The sequence below is a fragment of the Eschrichtius robustus genome, chromosome 2 (assembly GCF_028021215.1).
Source record: "Eschrichtius robustus isolate mEscRob2 chromosome 2, mEscRob2.pri, whole genome shotgun sequence".
NCBI lineage: Eukaryota > Metazoa > Chordata > Mammalia > Artiodactyla > Eschrichtiidae > Eschrichtius > Eschrichtius robustus.
The window spans coordinates 51,845,099-51,872,760 of NC_090825.1; the positions used below are offsets into that span (position 1 = coordinate 51,845,099).

The 27,662-nt window shown below is 36.2% G+C and overlaps 1 protein-coding gene across 2 annotated transcripts in view; it reads right to left on the minus strand.

The window, feature by feature from the left end:
• Positions 1-1,709: 1,709 nt before the first annotated feature.
• TRIM23 (tripartite motif containing 23) overlaps positions 1,710-27,662 on the minus strand; it is a 38,498-nt gene continuing 12,545 nt past the window's right edge. Inside the window, exons 4-11 of one of the 2 annotated variants that reach the window (XM_068535415.1) lie at positions 20,634-20,912; positions 19,883-20,065; positions 17,055-17,270; positions 12,887-13,021; positions 8,077-8,206; positions 7,474-7,584; positions 5,769-5,893; positions 1,710-3,599 (exon numbers count right to left, since the gene is read on the minus strand). In XM_068535415.1, coding sequence (XP_068391516.1) covers positions 3,420-3,599; positions 5,769-5,893; positions 7,474-7,584; positions 8,077-8,206; positions 12,887-13,021; positions 17,055-17,270; positions 19,883-20,065; positions 20,634-20,912 — 1,359 coding nt within the window. In that variant the 3' untranslated portion in view covers positions 1,710-3,419. Of the gene's footprint in view, positions 3,600-5,768; positions 5,894-7,473; positions 7,585-8,076; positions 8,207-12,886; positions 13,022-17,054; positions 17,271-19,639; positions 19,841-19,882; positions 20,066-20,633; positions 20,913-27,662 lie in introns of those variants that run through there. The other variant, XM_068535416.1, reaches the window with a different exon arrangement.

A 27,662-nucleotide genomic window follows, 5' to 3' on the forward strand; every position in this document is an offset into this window, starting at 1 on the left:
TTTATATAGTGTATCTTTTCTTACCTTACTAAATATACCATCAAGAAAGTATATATTGCGTAAAAATGTTAATATCTATCTAATAATGGAGAGATTAGTAGAAATTGGAGCAATAAAACAATATGAGTCCAAGTCTTAATTCATTTCTTCTTCACTTACCCTCATAAATTACTTCAGAATCACTGCTTCTACTTTCCAAACAGACTCTTTAAGAACTTATAGGAGGAACATGTTCAGCAGACGTGTTTAGGGAATTCACATTCTTATGCTTTATATCTAAGCCTACATTTTTCCTTCTACTGATCAGCAGGATTATTTCCTTTACCCATTTTTGTACCATAAACTGTGATGGAAGAACATGCCAAACTGTGCTAACTTTAAATTAATATTGTGTCCTCCTTTTAAAAAGAACTAAATTGTGGACAGAAAATGACTCTTCACTATGACATTTACCTTTTCTCCCTAATAATTTTAGGTGTTCAGACTTATCTACCTATCAATTCATTCGTAAAAGCTTAATCCTAAATTTTTGGTAATACTGCCACCAAGTGGTGGTAGTGATGCCTCATTCTTCCCAAAATAAAATTATTTTGCTTTGAGTGAAAATCATATTTGATTAATGAATTTTTCCATTCCATGTCACAAATTTAACATAATCAGTAGACCTAAAAACCTACACTGCCAGATGTCTTTTTTAAAGCATGTTTTAAATTATTAGCAAGATACCATCTGATACTTATTCATTAGTCCTTTTCATTCATTATTCTTTTAGGGAAAAGTACAGCTATCTTCTTCCTTATTACCACTTTGCAAATTGAGAAGTATCTCAGTGTCACATAAAGTGTTTTAGCAACAACATTAGCTCATAGGATATAGCTAAGTTTTCCAAGCCTTTTTCTAAAAACAGTTATTTAAAATGCTATGTTCTTATATGAAACAAGGTTAAATTTTAAATTTAAAAAGCAATAATTTCACTTTGTTCAATGCAAAATTTTAGCTCTCCTTTAAAAACACTACAGTTATAATACTTAAATGTGACAAACTGCAAATACGGAATGGCGGAATGGTATTTCTAAATTTTTAATAAAGTATATCTCAAATTTGTCATACAAGTCAATCCCTATCCCATTTTGTTTTCTCTTAACCACAGCACAAATATAACTTTAATTGGTTACTAGCAATACTACTATATAGATGGTTCAAGAAACAGAATTTTTAGAATAATGATAGGACTTCTTTAAAATGATTTTAACATTTTATTGCTGTCTATACTGATCATATGTGTAATGCAAATAATGGCTTCTGGTAATTATAAAGCATTCCAGAATTACAGACCAAGACTATACACTTGAAAAACCTGCTTTACATAAACCATACAATAATATTTAGGCTTGATACAGAAATTCAGTGACAGGAGGCAAATCCAAAGAGACCGTATTTAAAACCTCTCTCTGAAGTTTGACATTTCCCAGAGGGAACTAGCAAGCACAATCTTAACTAAAAATTAGTGAAAGAATACAACCACAAATAGTAATAAGAGCCTGAGAAAAGTATTTCTTAAAAAAATAGTAACAAACAGTACTATCACGTATGTTATAATCAAGTCTAAACGCAATTTTTAAATTGTTTCAGAAATATGCTAGGAATGTGAATTTAAAAGTTAAGCAAAATTGGTAAAATAAACTTAATTTACAAGGAAAATGCAAGTTTACATGTTAGTGTTAGACTTTTTTTTTTCCAATTACCTAGTAGAGAAAATAGTTCAAGGGCTCACAGGCAAATGTAACACCTTTTTTATTTTTCACAATTATTGCAATCAGTCAAATGTTAATTTAATTCAGAAGTATTAACTTATATGCACAAACTACACTTGTAACAGCATGACCTTTTACTTGAAAAATAAAGGATGTAATATTACTTATTTACACACTGCCCATAATACTGACGGACTTTTTTTTAATGCTTTGTTTTCTAAAAGTTTTGTTGTTTTTAAACAAAAGTACATTTGAAGAGACTGAACCAAAACAGTGCCACCCAGGAGTCACATCTTATCATCAGACATCAATGTCCTCATAGCGTTTCAAATAATAAGATTTAGGATTTAACCTCATCCTAAAGTATAAAGAGCATTTAAAAAGAAAAACAAAAACCATAAAATTCAATCTAGGTATGTTTAAGTATAAATCGTACTGCCATAATAAGGGAGTTTCCTTACAAAATGAAAAACAGTAAAGAGCACAAACTTTTTAAACTTCTACTCACAACACTGCATAATAAATGTGACGTAAACTTTTTGAACATTTCTTTTCCTTAGACATGTTGTTTCTCAAACAACTTTTCAAGGCCTTGTCATGAAAAGCCTTGATCACATTTTATTGTTAACATAAATACACTTATTTTGGGAAAACATTTTAAAGTAATTGTAATAAGCATTTTCTACTGCATAAATAACCTCTCTTGTGGTAGAGGTAGTTTTCTACTTATATCTCTACCTTTTATGTAAAACCAACCCTGGTTTCTGTGTGTAACTTACTACATTTTACCTATAGTCATTCTCACTGAAGATGCAATATTATTTTTAAAAGACACAATGATAAGTACTGTAAATATACTGAAAAACAGAAGGACGAATTTAGAGCTCTGACCTGGGAAATAATACATTCAGGTTCAGCCCTGCAAATGGGTCTTTCAGAAGTGAAGATCAACTAGAATATAACTGACTTTCACAGTTTTATTATTAATTGTTCTTCAGTGTAGTACTAATCCGACATCAGGCCTAGTTAGATTACATTTCATTCTAACTCACTGGGTTTTCTACAAAAGGCTTTAGGAGAGCTTTAATAAAACACTATAAAATATTAATTTTCTATAGCTTATAGTTCTTAGCATTAAAGGTGTTCTGTTATACTGAATGTTAAAGTAATCCTACTACCCAAAGATGCAGTTTGAATTGTATTTCATTAAGTCACTGCCAGTTTTGCTACTAAATACTGCCAAAATCCAGTGAAAAGCCAAGTTGAAGAAGCCATGCTTCACTTGCTTCATACAGAGGTTCCATTAGGCACTCAGTTGGCTATCCTTTTTCCTTTGAAAGAATAAACCTTCACCTACTCTTTGTGACTACTTCTTTCCCAATATATGGGTCACATATAATCTGAAAAACTTAAATAACAAATGCATGTTGAAAAAAAATGTATACCCAGTAAGTCCCTATTTAATCCAATTTAATCTGGTCCATCAGATATTTAAATTTTACTACAGTTTTTTAAAAGCAATATCGTACTGAATTCCCAAACTAAAATTTCTTTTATATATATACATCGTAAATTAACTACCTTTGAGCTGTATAATTTCTTACATCATATTATGTGCAAAATAACTCTTAACCACAAAACTTAAAACAACTGCTGCATTTAAAATCAGGCAACATCCAATACTCCAGCAGCCACAAGTTGCCGTGAGAGCCAGTCCAACCCTTCATACAGTCCCATACCACTTCGAGCATCACAGCCCTGAATATACCAGCTTCGGCCACAGCACAATTTATGGAGACTAAGAAGTTCAGTGATTTCTTCTACTGACAGAGCTCCAGCAACATCCTGAAAGATATACACACATCAGAATTTTAATCAGTCCATCAAAATTATCGTATTTGTAATTATTGTTATTTATTTACAGTTCTGTTGGTACCGTTCTAACAGAAGCCTATACTAAAGTTAAAACCTAAATTCAACTTTCAGTAATTATTTTGAGATTAATGAGAAAAAATTTGAGTTTTGGTTATAATATAGTCTGTAAGAAGTCTTGCAATGAAATCAGTAAAGGCTGTGCCCCCTGAATGAAAAAACTGCCCAGGTCATTATAAGGCATCAATTAAAAAAAAATTAATACATGTACATTGTAAGAAATGGGTTTTACATAGGGTTTATATAGTAAAGAGTTTATTAAACTCTCCACGGAATTCCCTGGTGGTCCAGTGGTTAGGACTCAGCACTCTCGCTCCCAGGGGCCCGGGTTCAATCCCTGGTCAGGACACTAAGATCCTGTAAACCACGTGGCGCAGCCAAAAAAAAAACAAAAAAAAACCACAAAAACCTCTCCAAATACCTCTGAATACCCCTTCGTCCCAGAAGCAACTATCAGTAAAATAAAAAAATTTTTAAAAAGCTCTCCAAATACCCTTGAATACCCCTTCTTCCCAGAAGCAATCATCAGTAACAGTTTCTTTCATATTTTTCAGAAAACTTCCACGCACACTCACGCAAATAAACAGGAACATACTCTCTTTTTTTGTTTTTTACTTAACACATATCTTGAAAATAAAGATATCTTTCCATTATCAGGACAAGTAGATTTTCCATATTATTTTTAACATCTGTATTGCATTTCACTGTAGATGCAACATAATTTTCTTAACCAGTCCTATACTGAATATTTAGATTGAAGATGTGTGCTTATGTGCTACTACATATGCATACACATTCATATAAACATATGTATTTTTACATACATACATTTACAAAATTATCTCTAAGATAACCTTAGGATATCTGTCTGCAGAATACATTACTAGAGATAGAATTACAGGGTAAAAGGGTATATGCACCTAAAACTTTGACAAAGTACTGCCATATTGCCCTCCAAGAAAATGTCTCCGTTTAATAACCACACCAGCAGTGTATGCAAGTCTGAGGATTAGCAAACATTTTCATCTTTAACAATATGATAGGTGGAAAATGGTATTTCACTCTGTCTTATTTGCATATCTTTAATCATAAATAAAGTGAAGTATATCAGCTCTTAATAGTTTGCTTTTTTTTTTTTTATTAAGGGGAAATTCCCTGTCCATCCTACTCTTCCTTCTTATGACATCTAAGCCCCCCTATTGCACTAAAGAAAAGCATTCTCATCCTCCCAGAAGCTTAGTCCCAAAATCTAAGAATCTTCAGCTACTCCCCGTCCTTCATCCTCCCCGTTCGGTCACCAAATTCTAACTATTCTATGTCCATAAAGTTTCTTCAGTCTGCTTCTACACTTCCATTCCTTTAATTCAGGATCTTGTTAACTGTCACTTGAATTACTGCAGCAATTTACTGCATCTGCCTGTCTCTACTCCCTTGCCCCTGATTAATTCTACATCCTACCCCCAAAATTACAATCCTAAAACACTAATATGATCTTATCACCAACTTTTAATGGTTCTCCTTTACTCATAGAATATAACCTAAATTTCTCAGCCTGGCCCTGTCAGGCCTTTATCACACAACCTCATCTGTTACTCTAGGATTTCTTCATCCTCTACCTACCTCTCACATACAGATCTCCTTGATGCTCCCTAAAAATACTTTTTCCTGCCTGCAGTGTTCTTTCCTTCACATATTACCTCAAAGTCTTATCCATAATTTCAACTCTTATAGTTTCAATTCAAATCCTACTTTTTACACATCTTACAAAATACCACCTTTAGAACTACTCTCCAATTTTCCTTAACACTTTGTTAATATTACTGAAGTCACTTACCAATTTTCTTTGTATTAAAAATATACACTTAACATGCTTACCTAAATACATAGGAGCTTCTAGTGAGCATCAACTACTTTATTTCCTTCTGTATACTCCAAGGTACCAAGTACAGCACCTTCCATATAGATTGTACTCAAAATACAGAGCAGAAATTTTGTATCTACTGAATTATTTCCCTTGAAATCTTAACAGCTACTTATAATGTGGAATGCTAAAATAAATATTCTGAAATAAAAATGTGTTACCTGTTTGTTAGCAAAAATCAGGAGCAAAGCATCTCGGAGTTCTTTTTCTGTTAACAACTTTGCAAGTTCACTGTGTGCTTCACTAACTCTGTCTCTATGACTGCTATCAACAACAAATACAACAGCTACCAAAAAAAGAGAAAAATATTCATTTAGTCACTTGTTAAATTTCAGTAAATGGACTAAATATTTTAATGTTCTCATTAATATATTATGGTTAGTCTACCATCATTATTTTCACAGAAAGGCTGCTTATTACAGGAACACCTAGCAATAATTAATGATATAATCTCAAACAGTTCGCCTAACTTTTCAGCTGTTGTTTCCCCATCTGTAACAGGATTTACAATGCTTGCCTACCAAACACAGATTGTTGTGCATATCGTTTTTTTCTCTTAATGAATGAAAATGTAGCTCTTATGATCTACCTACTGATGTTATTTCTTTGATTACTACTTGCTTTACCAAAAGATAGTGTTTTAAAAATAAATAAATCACCATCTTTATCTCTCCAAAGTATTCTCTCTAAGTGCCTGGCACAGCACTTTCCACAGATTGTACTCGAAATACACAGCAGAAACTTCATAAATATCTACTGAATTAATTCTCTTGAAATCTTTCCAGCTACCTTATGGTAGCTAAACATCCCAGACTTTCAAACATTCCTCATGTTCAAAATTCCATTCTGTCCCCTAAATCACTGTCTCATACTAAACTTAATATCAAGAATCCCAAAGTAAAAATTATCTAGTCTTTCTTCTAGGTGGAAAATAGGATGACATATGGAACAGGTAGCATGAACATAATAAGCTTTATGTTGGGGTACAAGAGGCAAAGTGTAGAATGGGGCCCAAGTGTGAATAAATGCTAAGTGGAATATATGTGATATAACACAGTTTGGTCAAAAGCAAACCACTGGGGGCTTCCCTGGTGGCGCAATGGTTGAGAATCTGCCTGCCAATGCAGGGGACACGGGTTCGAGCCCTGGTCTGGGAAGATCCCACATGCCGCGGAGCAACTAGGCCCATGAGCCACAATTACTGAGCCTGCGCGTCTGGAGCCTATGCTCCGCAACAAGAGAGGCCGCGATAGTGAGAGGCCCGCGCACCGCAATGAAGAGTGGCCCCCGCTTGCCACAACTAGAGAAAGCCCTCACACAGAAACGAAGACCCAACACAGCCATAAATAAATAAATAAAATTAAAAAAAAAAAAAAAAGCAAACCACTGTAGTTTCTTCTGCAGATAACAGCTAATTGTGAATAGAAATGAAGAAGTGGCGCTACTGAGAGATTATAATGGGATAACTGTTGAGTTGAATTTAATTGAATAGAGCAAGAGAACTATATGCCACAAATTCTACCCTATAACACAATATTGCCAGTGATCATGCTCATATGAACACTAATAATATACTTTAACTGTTAAGAGCAGCAAGAGGAAAGTACCCTTAATTACCTACATATATAAGATAAATTTGGTCTTTATGCTAAATTATGGTTTTTCATGAAATAAACCAGAGTACATAACCCAGTCTATCCACCTTAATTTTCTTAATAATGTGGAGCTTGCTACCAATATTTAAAGGTATAGTCACATTTTTAAACAACGCTAAAATATCAGTTTTATTAGCTAAATCAATGAATTGAAAACTGAACTGGCATCCTAAAAATTTGAAAAATTAAGATGTAATTTTTACATTCTTACCTTGGGTATTGAGGTAATAATGTTTCCACAATGGTCTTAATTTATGTTTTCCACCTACATCCCAAATGGTGAACTTTAGATTTTTATATTCTACAGTTTCCACATTAAAACCTGTTTTTAAAAAGACTTACTTTAATACTGAACTTACATTTACACACCAAACACAGGCAACCCTGTTTATAACTGTGACTTACAAACTATCTGCATACAGCACTATCTACTGCTCCCCAACCAACTCCACTCGTGATAAACATGCATGGGGAAATGTATACCTTTAACCAGGGTTAGCCCTCTAATCCACCAGAGTCCTTAAGACCTTGACACCCAAGTACCATATCTGCATCACTACCCTAATCCTCAGCCAGGGTCATCAATCCTTTATTCCTTCCACTGTCCCACCAGTATTCTGTTCCTTCTTGCTATCCTCCGCATCCACATTTCAATCCCACAGCCACTGAATCTTGCATTTTTTCTCTTAAATGCTGGTGTCTTAGAGCCAATCTCCACACCAGATTGACATAAAATAAGTCCCAAAGAACTCAGCTGTAAGCTAGGGTTTGTCTGTAAAATGTCCATTAAGGTAAAAGCAATACTCATACTTACCAATTGTTGGAATAGGCTGCATGAACTCATCCTGTTTTAATTTAAACAAAATAGTAGTTTTTCCAGCACCATCTAATCCTAACGTAACAACTCGAATTTCCATTTTGGGTCCAATGTGAACTCTATTGTCCTATAATTTTTTAAAAAATTAATCTTTTAATTTTGATATGGAGTTAAAAGTATTAGTACTTACACTTTTATTTATAAAATACCTCTGTTAATTATTGTGTCTCCTACTCATTCCTTAATCCATTAAAATCAAAGTTATAGTCCCCTATTAAAATACCCTTATTCTGATCTTTAGAAAGAGGAAATCAATCCTCATTGCTTTGCTAAATCTTAGCTTAGTAAAACTTACTACTTACTTTGTTTTTATATAAGTTAAAAAAAATACACATACCCACTTATTTCTCCCAGATTTTCTAACTCAACTGAATCTTCTTTAAATAAGATTTTTCATTCTGTGTTAAATATATTAATTAAAAATGAAAAGTGATACTCACTTCCCATAAATATCCACTGTTAACAATTTCACATATATCCCGCAAGATATCTTCCTATGCAGACATCGGTTGACATACACAAAGCAGATATACTTAAAAAAAAAAAAATACACACTGCAACTACTTTTTACACTCAATAGTACATTATGGAATCCTTTCATTTCAAAACATATAGACCTACCTTTTTCTTTTAATTGCTTTATTATATTCCATGTACCACAATTTAACCAATCACCAACTGAGAGATATTAGGTCATCTCTGATTTTTTGATATTACAAATAATGCTGCAGTGAACATACTTGTATATATTGCTAGCTGCATGACCTCTCTGCCTGACTTCTCCCATCTGTAAAATGGGGATTAAAAATTGTACCAAACTTACATAGGATTTTTGAAAGGATTAGTTTTTTTACAAGACATGTAAGTTGAACTAATGGAGTTAGAGGAGGAAAAAGAAAAAAGAATGAAGAAAAGTGAAAAGACCCTAAGAGACATATGGGAATGGGAGTCCCAGAAGGAGGATACAGAAATAAAGGGGCAAAGAGATCTTACTTGAAGATACAATGGCTGAAAACTTCCCAATCTGAGGAAAGAAATGGACATAAAAATTCTAGAAGCTCTATTCCAACTCGGGTAAGTCCAAAGAGACCCACACTGAGACACATTATAATCCAACTGTCAAAAGTCAAAAACAGGATAAAGCAGCAAGAGAAAAGTGACTCATCACATAAATTTGATTAACAAATTTCTCAGCAGAAACACTGCAGGCCAGAAAGAGTGGGATGATACATTCAAAGTGCTGAAAGAAAAAAACTGTCAACCAAGAATGCTATATATGGCAAAACTGTCCTTCAGAAATGAAGGAAAAATCAAGACTTTCCCAGAAAAACAAAATCTGAGGGAGTCATTACCACTAGACCTGCTCTATAAGAAATGCTAAAGGAGTCCTTCAAGTTGAAATGAAAGGACGCTAGACAGCAACATGAAGCCATATGAAAATCTAAAATGGTTACAATAACTACATGGACAAATAGTAACCTGTATTATAATTTGGGTGCATAAATTTAATTCTTCATAGAATTGATATAACAAATAAATGAAAAAAAACTATAAGCCTGTGCTAATAGGTGTACAATAAAGATGTAATTTGTGACATCAATGACATAAAGTACAGGGGGATGGAGCTGTGAAAGAATAGAGTTTTTGTATGCAATTGAAGTTAAACTGCTATCAGTTTAAAATAGAATGTTATAACTAAGATGTTTTATGTAATTGCAATGGTAACCACACACAAAAAAAATCCACAGAATATATACCAAAGGAAAAGAGAAGGGAATCAAATATGACACTATAAAAAAATCAATAAAACACAAAAGAAGGCAATGAAAGAGGAAAGGTGAAACAAAAAAAACCTATCAAGTTATGCAGAAAACAATGAACAAAATGACAACAGTATTTACCTATCAATAATTACTTTAAATAGACTTAACTCTCCACTCAAAAGACACAGTTTGACTAAATGCGTGAAAAACCAAGATCCAAAAATATGCTATCTACAAGAGACTCACTTCATAGCTAAGGAAATACATAGTCTGAAAGTGAAAGGATGGAAAGAGATGCAAATCTTTGAGATGCAAATCATACCCAAAAGAGAGCAGGGGTGGCTATCCTAATATCAGACAAAATAGATTTTAAGTCAGAAACTGTTGTAAGAGACAAAGAATTTCATTATATAATGATAAAAGGGCAAATAAAGAATATATAACAATTATAAATACTTGGATTATAAATAAATGAATTAAAGCCCTAAACATAAGAACCAAAGCTATAAAACTCCTAGAAGAAAACACAGAAGAAAGGCTCCATAACATTGGATTTGGCAATGATTTCCTGGATATGACATCAAAAGCACAGTCAACAAGAGCAAAAAAAAAACAAATGGGACTAGATCAACCTTAAAAACTTTTGTGAATAAAAGGACACAATCAATAGAGTGAAGAAGCAAACTACAGAATGGGAGAAGATACTTGCAAATCATGTATCTGGTAATAGATTCATATCCAGAATACAAAAAGAACTCCTACAACTCAACAACAAAAAAATCAAATAACTCAATAGAAAAACAGGCAAAGGACTTGTACAAAATTCTCCAAACAACTGGCCAAGAGGCATATGAAAAAGATACTCAACGTCACTATCATCAGAGAAATGCAAATCAAAACCACAATGAGATATCACCTTACACCAATTAGGATGGCTACTAGTGTAAGCCATCCTGTTTTACTATCAAAAAAAAAACCCCAGAACAAACAGAAAATAACAAGTGTTGGTGAAAATGTGGAGAAATTGGAACCCTCGTGCACTTTTGGTGGGATTTATATAATATGATGCAACCACTATGGAAAACAGTATAGCATTTCCTCAGAAAATTAAAAACAGAACTACCATATGATCCAGTAGTCCCACTTCTGGGAATTTATCCAAAAGAATTGAAAGCAAAGCCTCAAAGAGATATCTGTGCACCCATGTTCATAGCAGCACTATTCACAATAGCCAAGAGGTGAAGTAACCGAAATATCCATAGATACATGAATGGATACACAAAATGTGGTATATACAAACAATGGAATATTATTTAGACAAAATAGAAGGAAATTCTGTCACATGCTACAACATGGGTGAACTTTAAGGACATAACGCTAAGTGAAATAAGCCAGTCACAAAAAGACAAATACTATATGATTCCACTTGTGTGATAAATTTAGAGTAGTCAAATACAAAGAAATAGAAAGTAGAATGGTGGCTACCAGGAGCTAGTGAGAAGGGGGGAATAGGGGAGTCATTGTTTATAAGGTATAGTTTCAGTTTTTCAAGATGAAAAATTTCTGGAAATGTTTCACACAATGTGAATACACTTAACAATACTGAACTAAACACTTAAAAAATGGTTAAGATGGTAAATTTTATATTATGTGTTTTTCACCATAATAAAAAAATGTACATCCTCACAATAAAGTACCTTGCAGCTGTAAAAGGGAACAGAAAATGTCACTATATACTGCTATGGACTGACCTCCAGGATGTACACTTCAGTGAAAAGTACAAGGTGGAGAAGTGCATACAGTATTCTACCTTTAAATATGGGGAGTGTGCATGCAAATATATTTCTCTATTTTTTTTAAATGATGAATAAAACTAAGAAAAATTCTTAATGGTTTTCTATGGAGAAGGGAAGAAAAGGGTGGCAGGGTCAGGAATATAAGTTAGACTTCTCTGAATGAACCTTGCTTTGTAGATTTGATTCTGGACCATGTGAATGTTTCACATAATTATAAAACAAGATTAAAAAAGTTTTAAAAGGCACCCCCTAGGACTTCCCTGGTGGCGCAGTGGTTAGGAATCCTCCTGCCAATGCAGGGGACATGGGTTCGAGCCCTGGTCTGGGAAGATCCCACATGCCGCGGAGCAACTAAGCCCGGGCACCACAACTACTGAGCCTGCGCTCTAGAGCCCGCGAGCCACAACTACTGAAGCCCACGCGCCTAGAGCCCGTGCTCCGAAACAAGATAAGCCACTTCAGTGAAAAGCCCGCGCACCACAACAAAGAGTAGCCCCGCTCGCCTCAACTAGAAAAAGCCTGTGCACAGTAACCAAGATCCAACACAGCCAAAAATAAATAAATTAAATTAATAAATTTAAAAAAAAAAGCCACTCCCTAAAAATAGAGAGCAAAATGGAATACACGTACCTTTTTAAATTAGGGGGAATCCACTTGAAAAGAGACCAAAACATATCAACCAAATGCCAAATACACACCTTGCTGGATTTTGTCTCAAACCTAAAAAAATTTTTTTTAACAATCTGGGAAATCTGAATACTAACTGGATAATGGATAATATTAGAGATTTATTATTCAATTTTTTAGGTGTGGTAACGGTATTTTGGTTGTGTTTTGAAAAAGAGAACAGAACCCGTGTTTTAGAAACGTGAAAATATTACATAGATGAAATGATATATTAGGATGAAATATGTTGGGATTTGTTCAAAATAACCTGGGAGACTATAGGTAGAAAGAGACTGGGGGAAAGGGTAGATGAAATAAAAAGTTTTTAATTGTTCAAGTAGGTGATGATACAGGGAGACTCATTACACCACCTTCTATTTTCCACTGATACAGTCATTTTTTTTTTCCCTAATTCTGTGGTTCATTAATTTCTTAGTTGTCTCTTAGCTGATTATCATGGAATGTAAAACAATTATGATTTGTTCAAAAACACACCTAAAAACGAAGTATAGAATATATTACCTTTGTAAAAGTGACAGGGATGCTGGCATCCAACTGAATGTGATCTGCAACCTCTGTAAACTGCTGCTGCTGCTTTTGCAATGTTTCCAGTAACCTTGTAATTTCTTGTTTTGCCAAGACAACTCTACAATCATCCTAGAAAAGAGAAGACGGTATTTCTTATAAACTTTTTAAAGAAACAACGAAAAAAGAGATATCACTAAAACTCAAGAAAAGCTCATTTAACATTACAGTATTGAAAGTTAACTTATGTATAAATTTGACTAAGTTAACAATAATCAGGCATTAATAAGTAATTTAAGAGCCCATCAATAGAAGAGTAGATAAATAAAGTATGGTATATTCACAAATGCAACACAACCAAAATGAATGGTTGAATGAACTACAGGTTCATTCAGGTAAGAATGAACTACAATTACATGTGATGATATGAATTTCACAAACATACAGTAAGGGAAGAAATGACATGAGTTTGTACTGCATGATTCCCACTTTTATTAATTACTAAAACAGGCCAAAACAAGGTATATATTAGAAATCAGGATAGTGGTTTATCCTTAGGAGGAAAGGCGCGTAGTTACTAGAAGAGAGTCTGAGGGGCTTCTGGGGTTGGTAATGTTCTGTTACTTGATCTGGATGCTCGTTACACAGTAATGTCCAGACTGAAAATTCAGCCAGCTGAACACTTATGCACATATTTCTGTATATATATATTGTACTCCTATAAAAAGTTTTAAAAATAATTTAAGATATACATGTATTGGTTTAAAAAAAAAAAAAAAAAAGACTAAAGGTCAAACTGTGATGTCTCCCTCTCACTTTAGATTCCCAGGCCCTCTCCTCAAAGTTAAGCACTTTTCAGTTTCTCAAATATTATTCCAGAGATATTCTATACATATACCAATGTATTCTTCATAGGACAGAGATCTCCCAACAATATTTAAGCTCCATGAGAGAAGCGGTGTTGTCAGTTTTTGCTCACAGTTGCATATTCATATTAAGTGATAGCAATTTGGTTGTTCCAATTGCCAGAACAAAAACTTTGAGTCATTCTTGCCTTCTCCTCCCTTATTCCCACATACAATTTGTCAACAAATCCTACTGGATATCCAAAATTTGGGTACTTCTAGCCCCCACTATCCAAGCTACTATTCTCTCTCACTTTGAATTCTACAACAGTCTTCTAACCACTGAGCTCCTTCCTTCCATCTTTGCCCTCCTTCAATCTGTTTTTTACACATCAGCCAGATCCTTTTAAGTAAGATCAAATCATTCTTGCGCTCAAAACCTCACAATGGTTTCCCCAATTCAATCAGAAAAAACTGAAGTCCTTCCAATGGCCCACAAGGCCCTCCTTACATATAATTCCCTATTACCTCTAATTTCAGCTCCTATTACTCTCTCCATCGCTTACTCTATTCCAGCCACAGTGCCCTCTTTTGCTGTTCCTCAAATACACCAGGCATGTCACCTAGGGTTTTTGCTCTAACCATTTCCTCAGCCGAAATCTTCTTCATTAAGGTGTGAGCTAGTTCCCTTCACCTTCTTCCCCTTTGAGTCTTTGCTCAAATCTCACCTTCTCTCAGTGATGCTTACCCTATTTAAAAATACAATCTGCTGTACCCTCATACTTTTTCTTTTTCCCTTAGCTCTGATCACTTTTTAACATACTATATAATTTACTTATTAGATATGGTTATAGCTTATTGTCTGCCTTCTCCTTGCTAGGATGCTAATTCCACAAGACTATGGCTTTTTGCTTGCTTTGTTTACTGACATATTCCATGTACCTAGAATATACATGGCACATAGTAGGCACACAACAAATATTTGCCTAATAAACAAATCCTAACCATTCAGTATTATGCCTTGAACTTAGATGACGCATCAATTTTTTCTGGAGGGGAGGGATGATTTTGTTCTCAAAATTGGTAATATATATGTGATGTTCCATCCATTCCTCTGTTCAGTTATCTCTGTGGCAGGAACTTTTAAGAATATTGATTGAGATTAGGGTTCTGTGTCCATAAATCAGAACAAAACTAATAGGTCCATATGAAGAATGAATCTAAGACCGCAATTTCATCTGCATTAACATAGTGAGATAATACCATGTCATTAACAATTATCAGTCACTTTGACAAAATGCTTCAGAAACTCTAAAATACTTCCAAATACTTCTAAATATTTCAGTAACTATGAGCTTTCTTTTTAATAAAATAAATATAAAAATACTTTGAAGTATTCACTTAAGTATGATTTAGGACATGATCCATTTCTAATTTTGCTGTGTAGCTTGAGCTGAACAAGTATTTATTAAGCTCTTTGTATCTCTAAATTCTTTGTATCTGGATAGATACATCCAGAAGGACAAATGTGCATATTGTATCATTAGGTTCAAATCAGGAGATAAAAACCACAACAGTCATATGAATGGAAAAAATTAATATGAAGAACTGTTAACTAGGTGTAGTTATTAAGTAGGCAACTGAAAGGGTAAAAAGAACTCTGAGGTATCATGGAGGAAACAACCGTAGGAAATGGTTACCACCCTCAGGGCTGGGAGAATAGAGGCGAGACGCTAAAATTATTAAAACTTAAAAACTTATAGGAGGGATCCCATGGAGCTGAAATTCAGATCTCTAAGGAAAGTGGTCTCATAGTATGAGCAGTGTCATTCACAGGAACCCCAAGCAAATGGGAACGCACAGGAAACCGCCTCCACCTTTCAGCTTCCTTCTACTGTCCCCTACTGGCAGAGCCTAAAATCGCATGGAGGCAGCTGGCAGAGCTGGTATGTGGTTTGCAGAGTTCCAGTATCAGCATCACAAAGCAGAGGATAGAATAGGACTGGAGCTCAAAGACAACTTAATAAATGGCATAAACATCAATTATTACAATTCAATGTGATAAGGACTAAAGGACTCTAGACTGATGTGGTTACAGCCTGGCCACATTCATTTAAGTCTAATCAGATATTTAAGAGAAAAAGCTCTACAACAGTAAAAAGTTTAGCTCTATGATGATTTGATATCAACACAATCATTAGCAATATATCAAAAGATGAGAGTGACTGAAGCTTATCAGGAATTCCTAGGGCAATAATTAGCCTTAAATTGCACATTCATGAAGGCAGATCCAAAATAGTAATGAGTAAGACTGGCATTTTTGTTAGAATAACCTTAAATCTATTTTAAAAGCACATTATCTGCAAACTGGGTAACAAATTGCTTATGATACCTCAACCATGAAAAAACACGGGTTTTCTGTGACATCAAAGTTAAGAACCAATAAATTAGAGCAGAGATAGGGAGTACATGCTAGAGAGGCACCCCACCTCCACCACCAAAAACAAAAACAAAAAAGAGCAAGGAAGGGTAAGTAGCTTCAAAGAACAGCAAACATTTGAAGAAGGATTTCCAATATCAGAAAAGGGAGACATAAGCCCATCAAGCAGAAAGAATAGTATATGCTTGGCAAAGAAGGGTTAAAGGGCTTGGGATGACTGAAGAATGACAAGAAGTTAGACAGGTTCTAGAACCTATGGTTTTATGGTGGGGAAGACACATGAAAGAGAGGACATTGATATGGCTGAGTGGAGCAATTTGAGGTTAGAGATCATGTCCTAAGCACAATGTTAATGCCCACAGTAACACAGAGTAATAATATAAAAATATTTATTAAATTAATAAAATAGACTAGTGTGTACCTCTGGTAATGATATACTTAAGCTTACAAATCCTCCTTCTTAAACTATGTCCTCATCATGTTTAAACCACATACCTGGGGCTTCCCTGGTGGCGCAGTGGTTGAGAGTCTACCTGCCAATGCAGGGGACACGGGTTCGAGCCCTGGTCTGGGAGGATCCCACATGCCACGGAGCAACTAGGCCCGTGAGCCACAATTACTGAGCCTGCGCGTCTGGAGCCTGTGCTCCGCAACAAGAGAGGCTGCGATAATGAGAGGCCCACGCACCGCAATGAAGAGTGGCCCCCACTTGCCGCAACTAGAGAAAGCCCTCGCATAGAAACAAAGACCCAACACAGCCATAAATAAATAAATAAATAAATAAATAAACCCAAAGTTAAAAAAAAAAAAAACTGACTTCGTTTACTGGTATTGGAGTACTAGCCTTTAAAACAAACAAACAAACAAACAAAACACATACCTGTTGCAAAGTCTTTTCACAATGGAGACAGGCTGTTGAAACCTGGGATAACAAAATAGTCATATCTTCCTGCTGCTGTCTGAGCCAAATCAGTTTTTCTCGAACATGAGCATCAACAACACTTAGAGCCATTTCTTCTTGACGACACAGAGTTTCATGTAGATCAGAAAAGTAAGCTCGGACACATGATCGGGCATTCTCCGCAGTACCTGGTACCTAAGGCAATAAAAATAAGTTTTAAACAACTGTAACCTTAACAAAGATTTTATATGTGAAATAATGAAAATTTAAATACAATCTATATCCTTAAAAATCCCAAAATGTTTATCTCCACACTAAATTTTTCCCCTTAACCACAGCCTTTGGATATCCAACTGTTTAAATGACATTTCAAGCAACAAGGAATACCTAATCTCCAGTCTCTCTCAACCCTGAACCTAGTTTCCTCCATCTCAATAAATGGCAACTCCATCTTCCAGGTTATTCAAGCTAAAAAAAATTGGAGTCACCCTTAACACTTCTCTTTCGTATCTCACAACTAGTTTCTCAACAAATTCTGCTGACTTCAAAATATATCTAGAATCTGATCATGCCTCACCACCTTCACCTCTGCCAACCTGATTGAAGCCATTATCATCTCTCACCTGATTATTATAATAGCCTCCTAATTGGGCTCACTAGATTTACCTCTGCCGCCTATAATGTATTCTCCACCCAGAAGCCAGACTGATCCTTTTTTAAATGTTAAGTCAGAATGATAATTATTCTTCTGCTCAAAACTCTCCAGTGGTTTCCCACTCAGAGTAAATGCCAAAGTCCTTTATAGGGGATGTTCAACGACAGACTCCCTGGGAAAGAGACATCTGCGCTAAGACCTGAAGGAGGTAAGAGAGGGAACCATGTGAATATCTTCAAGGGCATTCCTGGAAGAAAGTAAAGCAAGTGCCTTTAAGGACCTTTCTGACCTCAACTCCTGCTATGCTCCCCATCAATCATTCTAATTTAGCTAACTCAACCTCCTCAAAGTTTCTTAAGCACACGAGGCACACTCCAACTTCAGGGCCTCTGTACTTGCTCTTCTCTCTGCCTAGAATGCTCTTCCCCCAAATATTAGCATGGTTCCCTTTCTCATCTCCTTTAGGTCTTTGCTCAGTGCCCCTTCTCAGGGAGCCTGTCCTCAAACACCCCATATAAAAGTGTACTCCCCCTTTCCCTTATTTTTCTCCAAAGTATCTAATAACATACTTCTGTATTTTACTTATGTACTGTCTCTCTCCCCACATTAGAATGTAAACTTTGCAAAAGCAGGTATTTTTGACTTCAACAGTGTCTAGCACTTGGGATGTGTTCAATAAATACTTGCTGAGGGAATAAATATTTCCACTGTAGCACAAAAATGTCCAATAGAATTTTATGTGATGATAGACATATTCTATATCTGTGCTGACTAATATGGTAGCCACCAGCTACATGCACGTAAAATGTACTTGAAATGTAGCTAGTGAGACTGAGGAAGTAAATTCTGTATTTTCTTGAACTGTTAAATAATTTAAACTTAAATAGCCACGTGAGGCTAATGGCTACTATATTTGACAGAGAGCAGTTCTAGCATTATTCCCCAATGACTTAGCTTAACTTTGTTTCTTTACAAAAGAAAAACACTACATTGTGTCTGTCCCTGTACCTTATATTCCCATCTGAAAATATCCCTTTCTCCTCTATAATTCAATTTTAAAATGCAATTACCACTACCACCTAAGTTCCTTCCTTCTCTTCACAGCCAAACTTCTTAAAAGTTAGACACACTTCCTAACACCCACTGACTCTTCAATTTACTGAAGGATATCTCCTTTTATCTCACAGAAATAACAAATTCAACATCCAAATTAAACTTATCACCTTGGTCCCATTATCCCCTCCCAAATTCTTCTTCCTCCCCCATTAGAGCACAATATCACCATCCACCAGGTTAGGCAAGGTAGAAATCTAGGCATTATGCCTGACCCTGCAAAGTACCTATCCAATCAGTATTATCACTAAATCACTAATATTATCAGTAAATCACTATTCTACTTCTTTAAAATCTCAAATCCATGTACTCCTCTCCATTCTCACTACTCCAGTATTATGGGCCATAAACATTTCTCAAGTAGATAATTTCAGCAACCTCACAATAGGTCTCCTTGCTTCCAATCTTGTTGCTCCTCCAATTCATTTTTTATATTAAAGAGCAACCTTTCTTAATGCAAACCTGATTATGTTATTCCTATGCCAATTCTTCAACAGCTCATCACTGCCCGTAAGATAAAGTACAAACTCTTTAACATGTCTAACAAGATGCTGCAGGATTTGGCCCTTAACTCTCCAACATCTTTTCTTGCCACGCCCCACCCCAATACTCAAAGATTCAACCATAGCGAACTTAGTTAAGTTTCTACGATATGTCCAATTCTCACTTCCATGTATTTTAACATATGCTTCCCTCTCTGGAACAACTCACTCCCCACCCCACTCTTCTCCCTGACTAAACTCCTTCAAATCTCAGTTTAGACATCACATCTTCTTGAAAGCCTTCTAAGACTTACCCAAGTTATTGCTGTTTTTATGCACACTGCCAGGGCATCCTGTACTTCCCCCACAAAGTAACAGTTACCACACTTGAAACTGGCTCTCTTCCATGATGGATTACAAATTTCCATAAAGACAAAGACTTTTTAAAAAACTTATTTCCAGTGACCAGTGCAGTACTGGCACAATGTAATTGCTCAATAAATCCTACAAGGTGAAAAAGTGACAAGGAAAAGGGTGAGGAAGAAAAAAACCCATACATGTTCTGTGTGGGCCATTCCAATTCCGTCTTCCACTATTTGTTCTCCTCCTTCAATGTGCTGAACGATTCCACCTAATTTTCTGGAATAATCTGAGATTTCCTCAGTGAAGGTCCGTATGCAATGAGCCATATCTAAAATTGATGCTCGGATCTGGTTAGCTTCTGGTTCCAATACTGAATGCTATAAGATGCAACATAATTATAGAAAAGAACTCACAGTATTGACTAATGATATAAAATGCTACTTAAATGGCTCCTATTAATAAAAAAGCATCAGCCACAAGAGGCTTTTATAACACATTTACAAAAAACACAGCATAAGAAATACTACTTTGCCTTCGCCCCAAAACTATTTACCTTTCAAAGAAATAATTTAAAATTAGGAAGTCCATTTACTGCTAAACAAGAATCCAAGAAACCCTCTCTAAAATTTTACCACAAGCATTAGGTCATCAACAGACATAATTATTATCAAAATAATCCAGTGCATTACAAAAACAGGCACACAAAGAACTTTTGTTTCATGCTGGAAAGCCATTTATCAATAAAGAAAAATCATGAGGACTCTGAAATTCTTGTTATAATATTCAGAAAATAAATCTCTCATTTATTTTCATGCTACCCAGCTCAACTCATTCATCATTTAGCTCTTCTTTGATCTCTACTCTTAGCATAAAAAACCAAGTCAGTGAAAATAAATGGAGGGCTGGTAAACTAGGTAGAGTCATCCAGTTTAACTATATTCATACCTTGTGACCTTGGTGTTTTCCATATTCTTTGCAGACACAGCACATGAGTGGGCTAGTTTGACAGCCATCTTCCAAGCAAACAAACTCAATGGCATGCACCTGATGCTGAGAGCACATGGTTTTCTCATGAGGTTTATCAGCTAGAGGCACTCTCCTGTGCTTTGCTAATGTCTTTGTAGAATGCGTAACTTGGGAACACTCTGAGCACAAGTGAGTTGCACATACAGTGCAATATACAGATGCAACGTGAGCTTCATCTTCATCACAACGAATGATGCTCTGATAAACAAAAAAGTAACGTATTACAACTGAACCCCTTTATCAAACAGAAACTGACTCACAGACATAGAAAACAAACTCATGGTTACCAAAGGGGATAGATAGCAAGGGAGGGGGAGGAGAAATAAATTAGGAGTTTGGGATTAACAAATACACACTACTATATATAAAACAGGTAAACAACAAGGACCTACTGTACAGCACAGGGAACTATACTCAGTATCTTGTAATAACCTATAAAGGAAAAGAATCTGAAAAAGAATATATGTATCATGTATATGAATATATGTATCATGGTTCAGGTGTACAGCAACCGAATCATGTTGCTGTACACTTGAAACTAACAGAGCACTGTAAATTAACTATACTTCAATATAAAAAATTTTTTTAAACTGAACCCCAATCATCATAACATGCCAAATTTTGAGAGACTGGTTCAAGATGGCGGAGTAGAAGGACATGCACTCACTCCCTCCTGTGAGAGCACCGGAATCACAACTAACTGCTGAACAATCATCGACAGGAAGACACTAGCACTCACCAGAGAACATACCCCACATCCAAAGACAAAGGAGAAACTGCAATGAGACGGTAGGAGGGGTGCAATCACAATAAAATCAAATCCCATAACCGCTAGGTGAGCAAATCACAAACTGGAGAAAAGTCCACCCACTGGAGTGAAGGTTCTCAGCCCCACGTCAGGCTTCCCAACCTAGGGGGCTGGCAATAGGAAGAGTAATCCCCAGAGAACTGGACTTTGAAGGACAGCAGGATTTGACTGCAAGACGTAGACAGGACTGGGGGAAACAGAAGCGCCACTCTTGTAGGGCACACACAAAGTAGTCTGCGCACCAGGACCCAGGGGGAAGGAGCAGTGACCCCACAGGAGACTGAACCAGACCTACCTGCTAGTGTTGGAGGGTCTCCTGCAGAGGCAGGGGGCAGCTGTGGCTCACCTTGAGGACAAGGACACTGGCAGCAGAAGTTCTGGGAAGTACTCATTGGCCCTCCCAGAATCCGCCCTTAGCCCCACCAAAGAGCCTGCAGGCTCCAGTGCTGGGTCGCCTCAGGCCAAACAACCAACAGGGAGGAAACACAGCCCCACCCATCAGCAGACAAGCAGATTAATGTTTTACTGAGCTCTGGCCACTAGAGCAACACCCAGCTCTACCCACCACCAGTCCCTCCCATCAGGAAGCTTGCACAAGCCTCTTAGATAGCCTCATCCACCAGAAGGCCGACAACAGAAGCAAGAAGAAGCAAGAAGCAAGAAGAACTACAATCCTGCAGGCTGTGGAACAAAAACCACATTCACAGAAAGATAGACAAGATGAAAAGGCAGAGGGCTATGTAGCAGATGAAGGAATCAGATAAAACCCCAGAAAAACAACTAAATGAAGTGGAGATAGGCAACCTTCCAGAAAAAGAATTCAGAATAATGATAGTGAAGAAGATCCAGGACCTTGGGGGAAAAAAAATGGAGGCAAGGATCAAGAAGATGCAAGAAATGTTTAACAAAGACCTAGAAGAATTAAAGAACAAACAAACAGAGATGAACAATACAATAACTGAAATGAAAACTACACTAGAAGGAATCAACAGCAGAATAACGGAGGCTGAAGAACAGATAAGTGACCTGGAAGAGAAAATGGTGGAAATCACTGCTGCAGAACAGAATAAAGAAAAAAGAATGAAAAGAAATGAAGACAGCCTAAGAGACCGCTGGGACAACATTAAATGCACCAACATTCACATTATAGGGGTTCCAGAAGGAGAAGAGAGAGAGAAAGGACCTGAGAAAATATTTGAAGAGATTATAGTTGAAAACTTCCCTAACATGGGAGAGGAAATAGCCACCCAAGTCCAGGAAGCGCAAAGAGTCCCAGGCAGGATAAAACCAAGGAAAAACACACCCAGACACATAGTAATCAAATTGACAAAAATTAAAGACAAAGAAAAATTATTAAAAGCAACAAGGGAAAAACAAAAAAATAACATATAAGGGAACTCCCCATATGGTTAACCACTGATTTATCAGCAGACACTCAGCAAACCAGAAGGGAGTGGTACAATATATTTAAAGTGATGAAAGGGAAGAAGCTGCAATCAAGAATACTCTACCCAGTAAGGATTTCATTCAGATTTGATGGAGAAATTAAAAGCTTTACAGACAAGCAAAAGCTAAGAGAATTCAGCACCACCAAACCAGCTCTACAACAAAGGCTAAAGGAACTTCTCTAAGTGGGAAACACAAGAGAAGAAAAGGACCTACAAAAACAAACCCAAAACAATTAAGAAAATGGTAATAGGAACATACATATTGATAATTACCTTAAATGTGAATGGATTAAATGCTCTAACCAAAAGACACAGGCTTGCTGAATGGATACAAAAACAAGACCCATATAGATGCTGTCTACAAGAGACCCACTTCAGACCTAGGGACACATACAGACAGAAAGTGAGGAGATGGAAAAAAGTCCATGCAAATGGAAATCAAAAGAAAGCTGGAGTAGCAATACTCATATCAGATAAAATAGACTTTAAAATAAAGGATGTTACAAGAGACAAGGAAGGACACTACATAATGATCAAGGGATCAATCTAAAAGGAAGATATAACAATTATAAATATACATGCACCTAACATAGGAGCACCTCAATACATAAGGCAAATGCTAACAGCTATAAAAGGGGAAATCAACAGTAACACAATAATAGTGGGGGACTTTAACACCTCACTTACACCAATGGACAGACAATCCAGACAGAAAATTAATAAGGAAACACAAGCTTTAAATGACAAAATAAACCAGATAGATTTAATTGATATTTATAGGACATTCCATCTGAAAGAAGCAGATTACACTTTCCTCTCAAGTGCACATGGAACATTCTCCAGGATAGATCACATCTTGGGTCACAAATCAAGCCTCAGTAAATATAAGAAACTTGAAAGCGTATCAAGCATCTTTTCCGACCACAATGCTATGAGATTAGAAATCAATTACAGGAAAAAAAATGTGAAAAACACAAACATGTGGAGGGTAAACAATACGCTACAAAATAACCAAGAGATCACTGAAGAAATCAAACAATACCTAGAGACAAATGACAACAAAAACATGATGACCCAAAACCTATGGGATGCAGCAAAAGCAGTTCTAAAAGGGAAGTTTATATCAAAACAATCCTATCTCAAGAAACAAGAAAAATCTCAAATAAACAATCTAAACTTACACCTAAAGGAACTAGAAAAAGAACAAAAAAACCCCAAAGTCAGCAGAAGGAAAGAATCATAAACATCTGAGCAGAAACAAATGAAATAGAAACAAGGAAAACAATAGCAAAGATCAATAAAACTAAAAGTTGGTTCTTTGAGAAATAAATAAAATTGATAAACCTTTACCCGGACTCATCAAGGAAAAGAGGGAGAGGACTCAAATCAATAAAATTAGAAATGAAAAAGGAGAAGTTACAACAGACACTGCAGAAATACAAAGCATCCTAAGAGACTACTACAAGCAACTCTATGCCAATAAAATGGACAACCTGGAAGAAATGGACAAATCCTTAGAAAGGTATAACCTTCCAAGACTGAACCAGGAAGAAATAGAAAATATGAACAGACCAATCACAAGTAATGAAATTGAAACTGTGATTAAAAATCTTCCAACAAACAAAAGTCCAGGACCAGATGGATTCACAGGTGAATTATATCAAACATTAAGGGAAGAGCTAACACCCATCCTTCTCAACTCTTCCAAAAAATTGCTGAGGAAGGAACACTCCCAAACTCACTCTATGAGGCCACCATCACCCTGATACCAAAACCAGACAAACATACCACAAAAAAAGAGAATTACAGACCAATATCACTGATGAATACAGATGCAAAAATCCTCAACAAAATACTAGCAAACTGACTCCAACAATACATTAAAATGATCATACACACCATGACCAAGTTAGATTTATCCCAGGGATGCAAGGATTCTTCAATATTCACAAATCAATCATGTGATACACCATGCTTATTTTTGTTTTTATTTCCATTACTCTAGGACGTGGGTCAAAAAAGATCAGCAGACTTAAACTTAAAAGCTTTTGCACAGCAAAAGAAACTATAAACAAGACCCAAAGACAACCCTCAGAATGGGAGGAAATATTTGCAAACTAATCAATGGACAAAGGATCAATTTCCAAAATATATAAACAGCTCATGCAGCTCAATATCAAAAAAAAAACAACCCAATCACAAAATGAGCAGAAGACCTAAATAGTCATTTCTCCAAAGAAGACATATAGATGGCCAAGAGGCACATGAAAAGCTGCTCAACATCACTAATTATTAGAGAAATGCAAATCAAAACTACAGTGAGGTATCACCTCACACTGGTTAGAATGGGCATCATCAGAAAATCTACAAACAACAAATGCCGCAGAGGGTGTGGAGAAAAGGGAACCCTCTTGCACTGCTGGTGGGAATGTAAATCGATACAGCCACTATGGAGAACAATATGGAGTTTCCTTAAAAACACTAAAAATAGAATTACCATATGACCCAGCAATCCCAATCCTGGGCATATACCCAGAGAAAACCATAATTCAAAAACACACACATGGGCTTCCCTGGTGGCATGGTGGTTGAGAATCTGCCTGCTGGAGCAGGGGACACAAGTTCAAGCCCTGGTCTGGGAGGATCCCACATGCCGCGGAGCAACTAAGCCCATGTGCTACAGCTGCTGAGCCTGTGCTCTAGAGCCTGCGAACCACAAGTACTGAAGCCCACGCGCCTAGAGCCCATGCTCCACAACGACAGGCCACCACAATGAGAAGCCCACTCACTGCAACTAGAGAAGGCCCACTCGCAGCAGCAAAGACCCAACAAAGCAAATAAATAAATAAATAAATAAATAAATAAATAAATAGCAGTTCCTATTTAATAATAATAAAAAAAAAAGACACATGCACCCCAATGTTCATTGCAACACTACTTACAATAGCCAGGTCATGGAAGCAACCTAAATGCCCATCGACAGAAGAGTGGTTAAAGAAGACGTGGTACATATATACAATGCAAGATTATTCAGCCATAAAAAGGAACAAAATTGGGTCATTTGTAGAGACGTGGATGGACCTAGAGACTGTCATACAGGGTGAAGTAAGGTCAGAAAGAGAAAAACAAATATCGTATACTAATGCATATATGTGGAATCTAGAAAAATGGTACAGATGAACGGGTTTGCAGGGCAGAAATTGAGATAAAGATGTAGAGAACAAACGTATGGACACCAAGGGGGGAAAGCAGGGGGTGGGGGGTGTGATGAACTGGGAGATTGGGATTGATATATATACACTAATATGTATAAAATAGTTAACTAATAAGAACCTGCTGTATAGCACAGGGAACTCCACTTCACTGTACAGCAGAAACACAACACTGTAAAACAACTATACTCCAATTAAAAGAAAAAAAGAAAAAAAAGAAAATACAAGGAAAGACAAAAAAAATTATTTAGAGAGGTAACTGAGACCTAGGATGAAGGTAGTTTACTCTAGAAAGGGATTCATATTTATTTTTTCATGATTTTATCGTATTATCAATAGTGGACCACCTTAATATGAGTGCAAAAATGGGTATTACTTGGACAATCCAAAGATTCAAACTCTGAATCTAATTCTGTGCAATAGCATGTCTGTTTCAACAGGTGTCCTGGCTTATTGTGAATGTCTTCTGCTGGATGTCTCATCTAGGTGTGGGTTTGGTATTTGATTTATGCCTCCTCACCATTGAAGGCCATTAAAAAACCCAGACATTTTCCTGAATAGGCTAATGCCCTCAGGGCAAAAGCACATTCTTTGCTCCTGTATCTCAGTGAATTTCCATTTTCCCTTCAGATTTGGCCTGATATTTTGTTCCTAACTTATCAGGTCTTTAATGCTTTTAAAATAATTTTTAGTGAATTCATTCCACTTTATTTTCAGCAGACGAGATAGTGTCTATAACCAAGCCTACCATTACTGAGATAATCTCTTGGAACTTTTCACGATAATGAAATCGTCTACTTGTTTGTGTCATCAACTAGGTATAAGCTGCATGAAGGCAAGAACACTGTCTTACTGTTTTCTGCATTTACAGCACTGAGCACAGGACCTGCTTCCCAATAGGTAATTTTAGTATTAATAAAAGTAGCTCCTTGTGTACTTTTAGGATCCTATTTCAATTCTTTACTCTCACCTCAATGTCAGACTTCTAAAAAATCTGAGTAAGCATCACAGGATGCCTCTCTTCTTCTACTGTCTCCTTTACCTCCTTCCCATTCATCTTTATTTCCTTCCTAGAATAGACTTTCCCAGGTCTACGGACTGAACTGTGTTCTTCCAAAATTCATATATTGAAGCCCTAGCCCCCAGTGTTACTGCCATTTGGAGATAGGGTCTTTAGGAGGTAATTAGGGTTAAATAAGGCCATAAGGATGTGGCCCTAATCCAGTAGGTGGCATCATAAGAAGAGGAAGAGACAGATCTCCCTCCCTCTCTCCCTGTGCACATGTCCTGAGGAAAGGCCAGGTGAGCACACAGTGAGGTAGCCGTGGCCTACAAGCCAAAAGAAGAGGTCTCAGAATGCCAACACCTTGATCTTGGACTTACCAGCCTCCAGAACTGTGATTAAGATAAATAAATTTCTGTTGTTCAACCATAAATAAATAACATGCCAAATTTTGAAATATAAAAAGCCCATAATCTT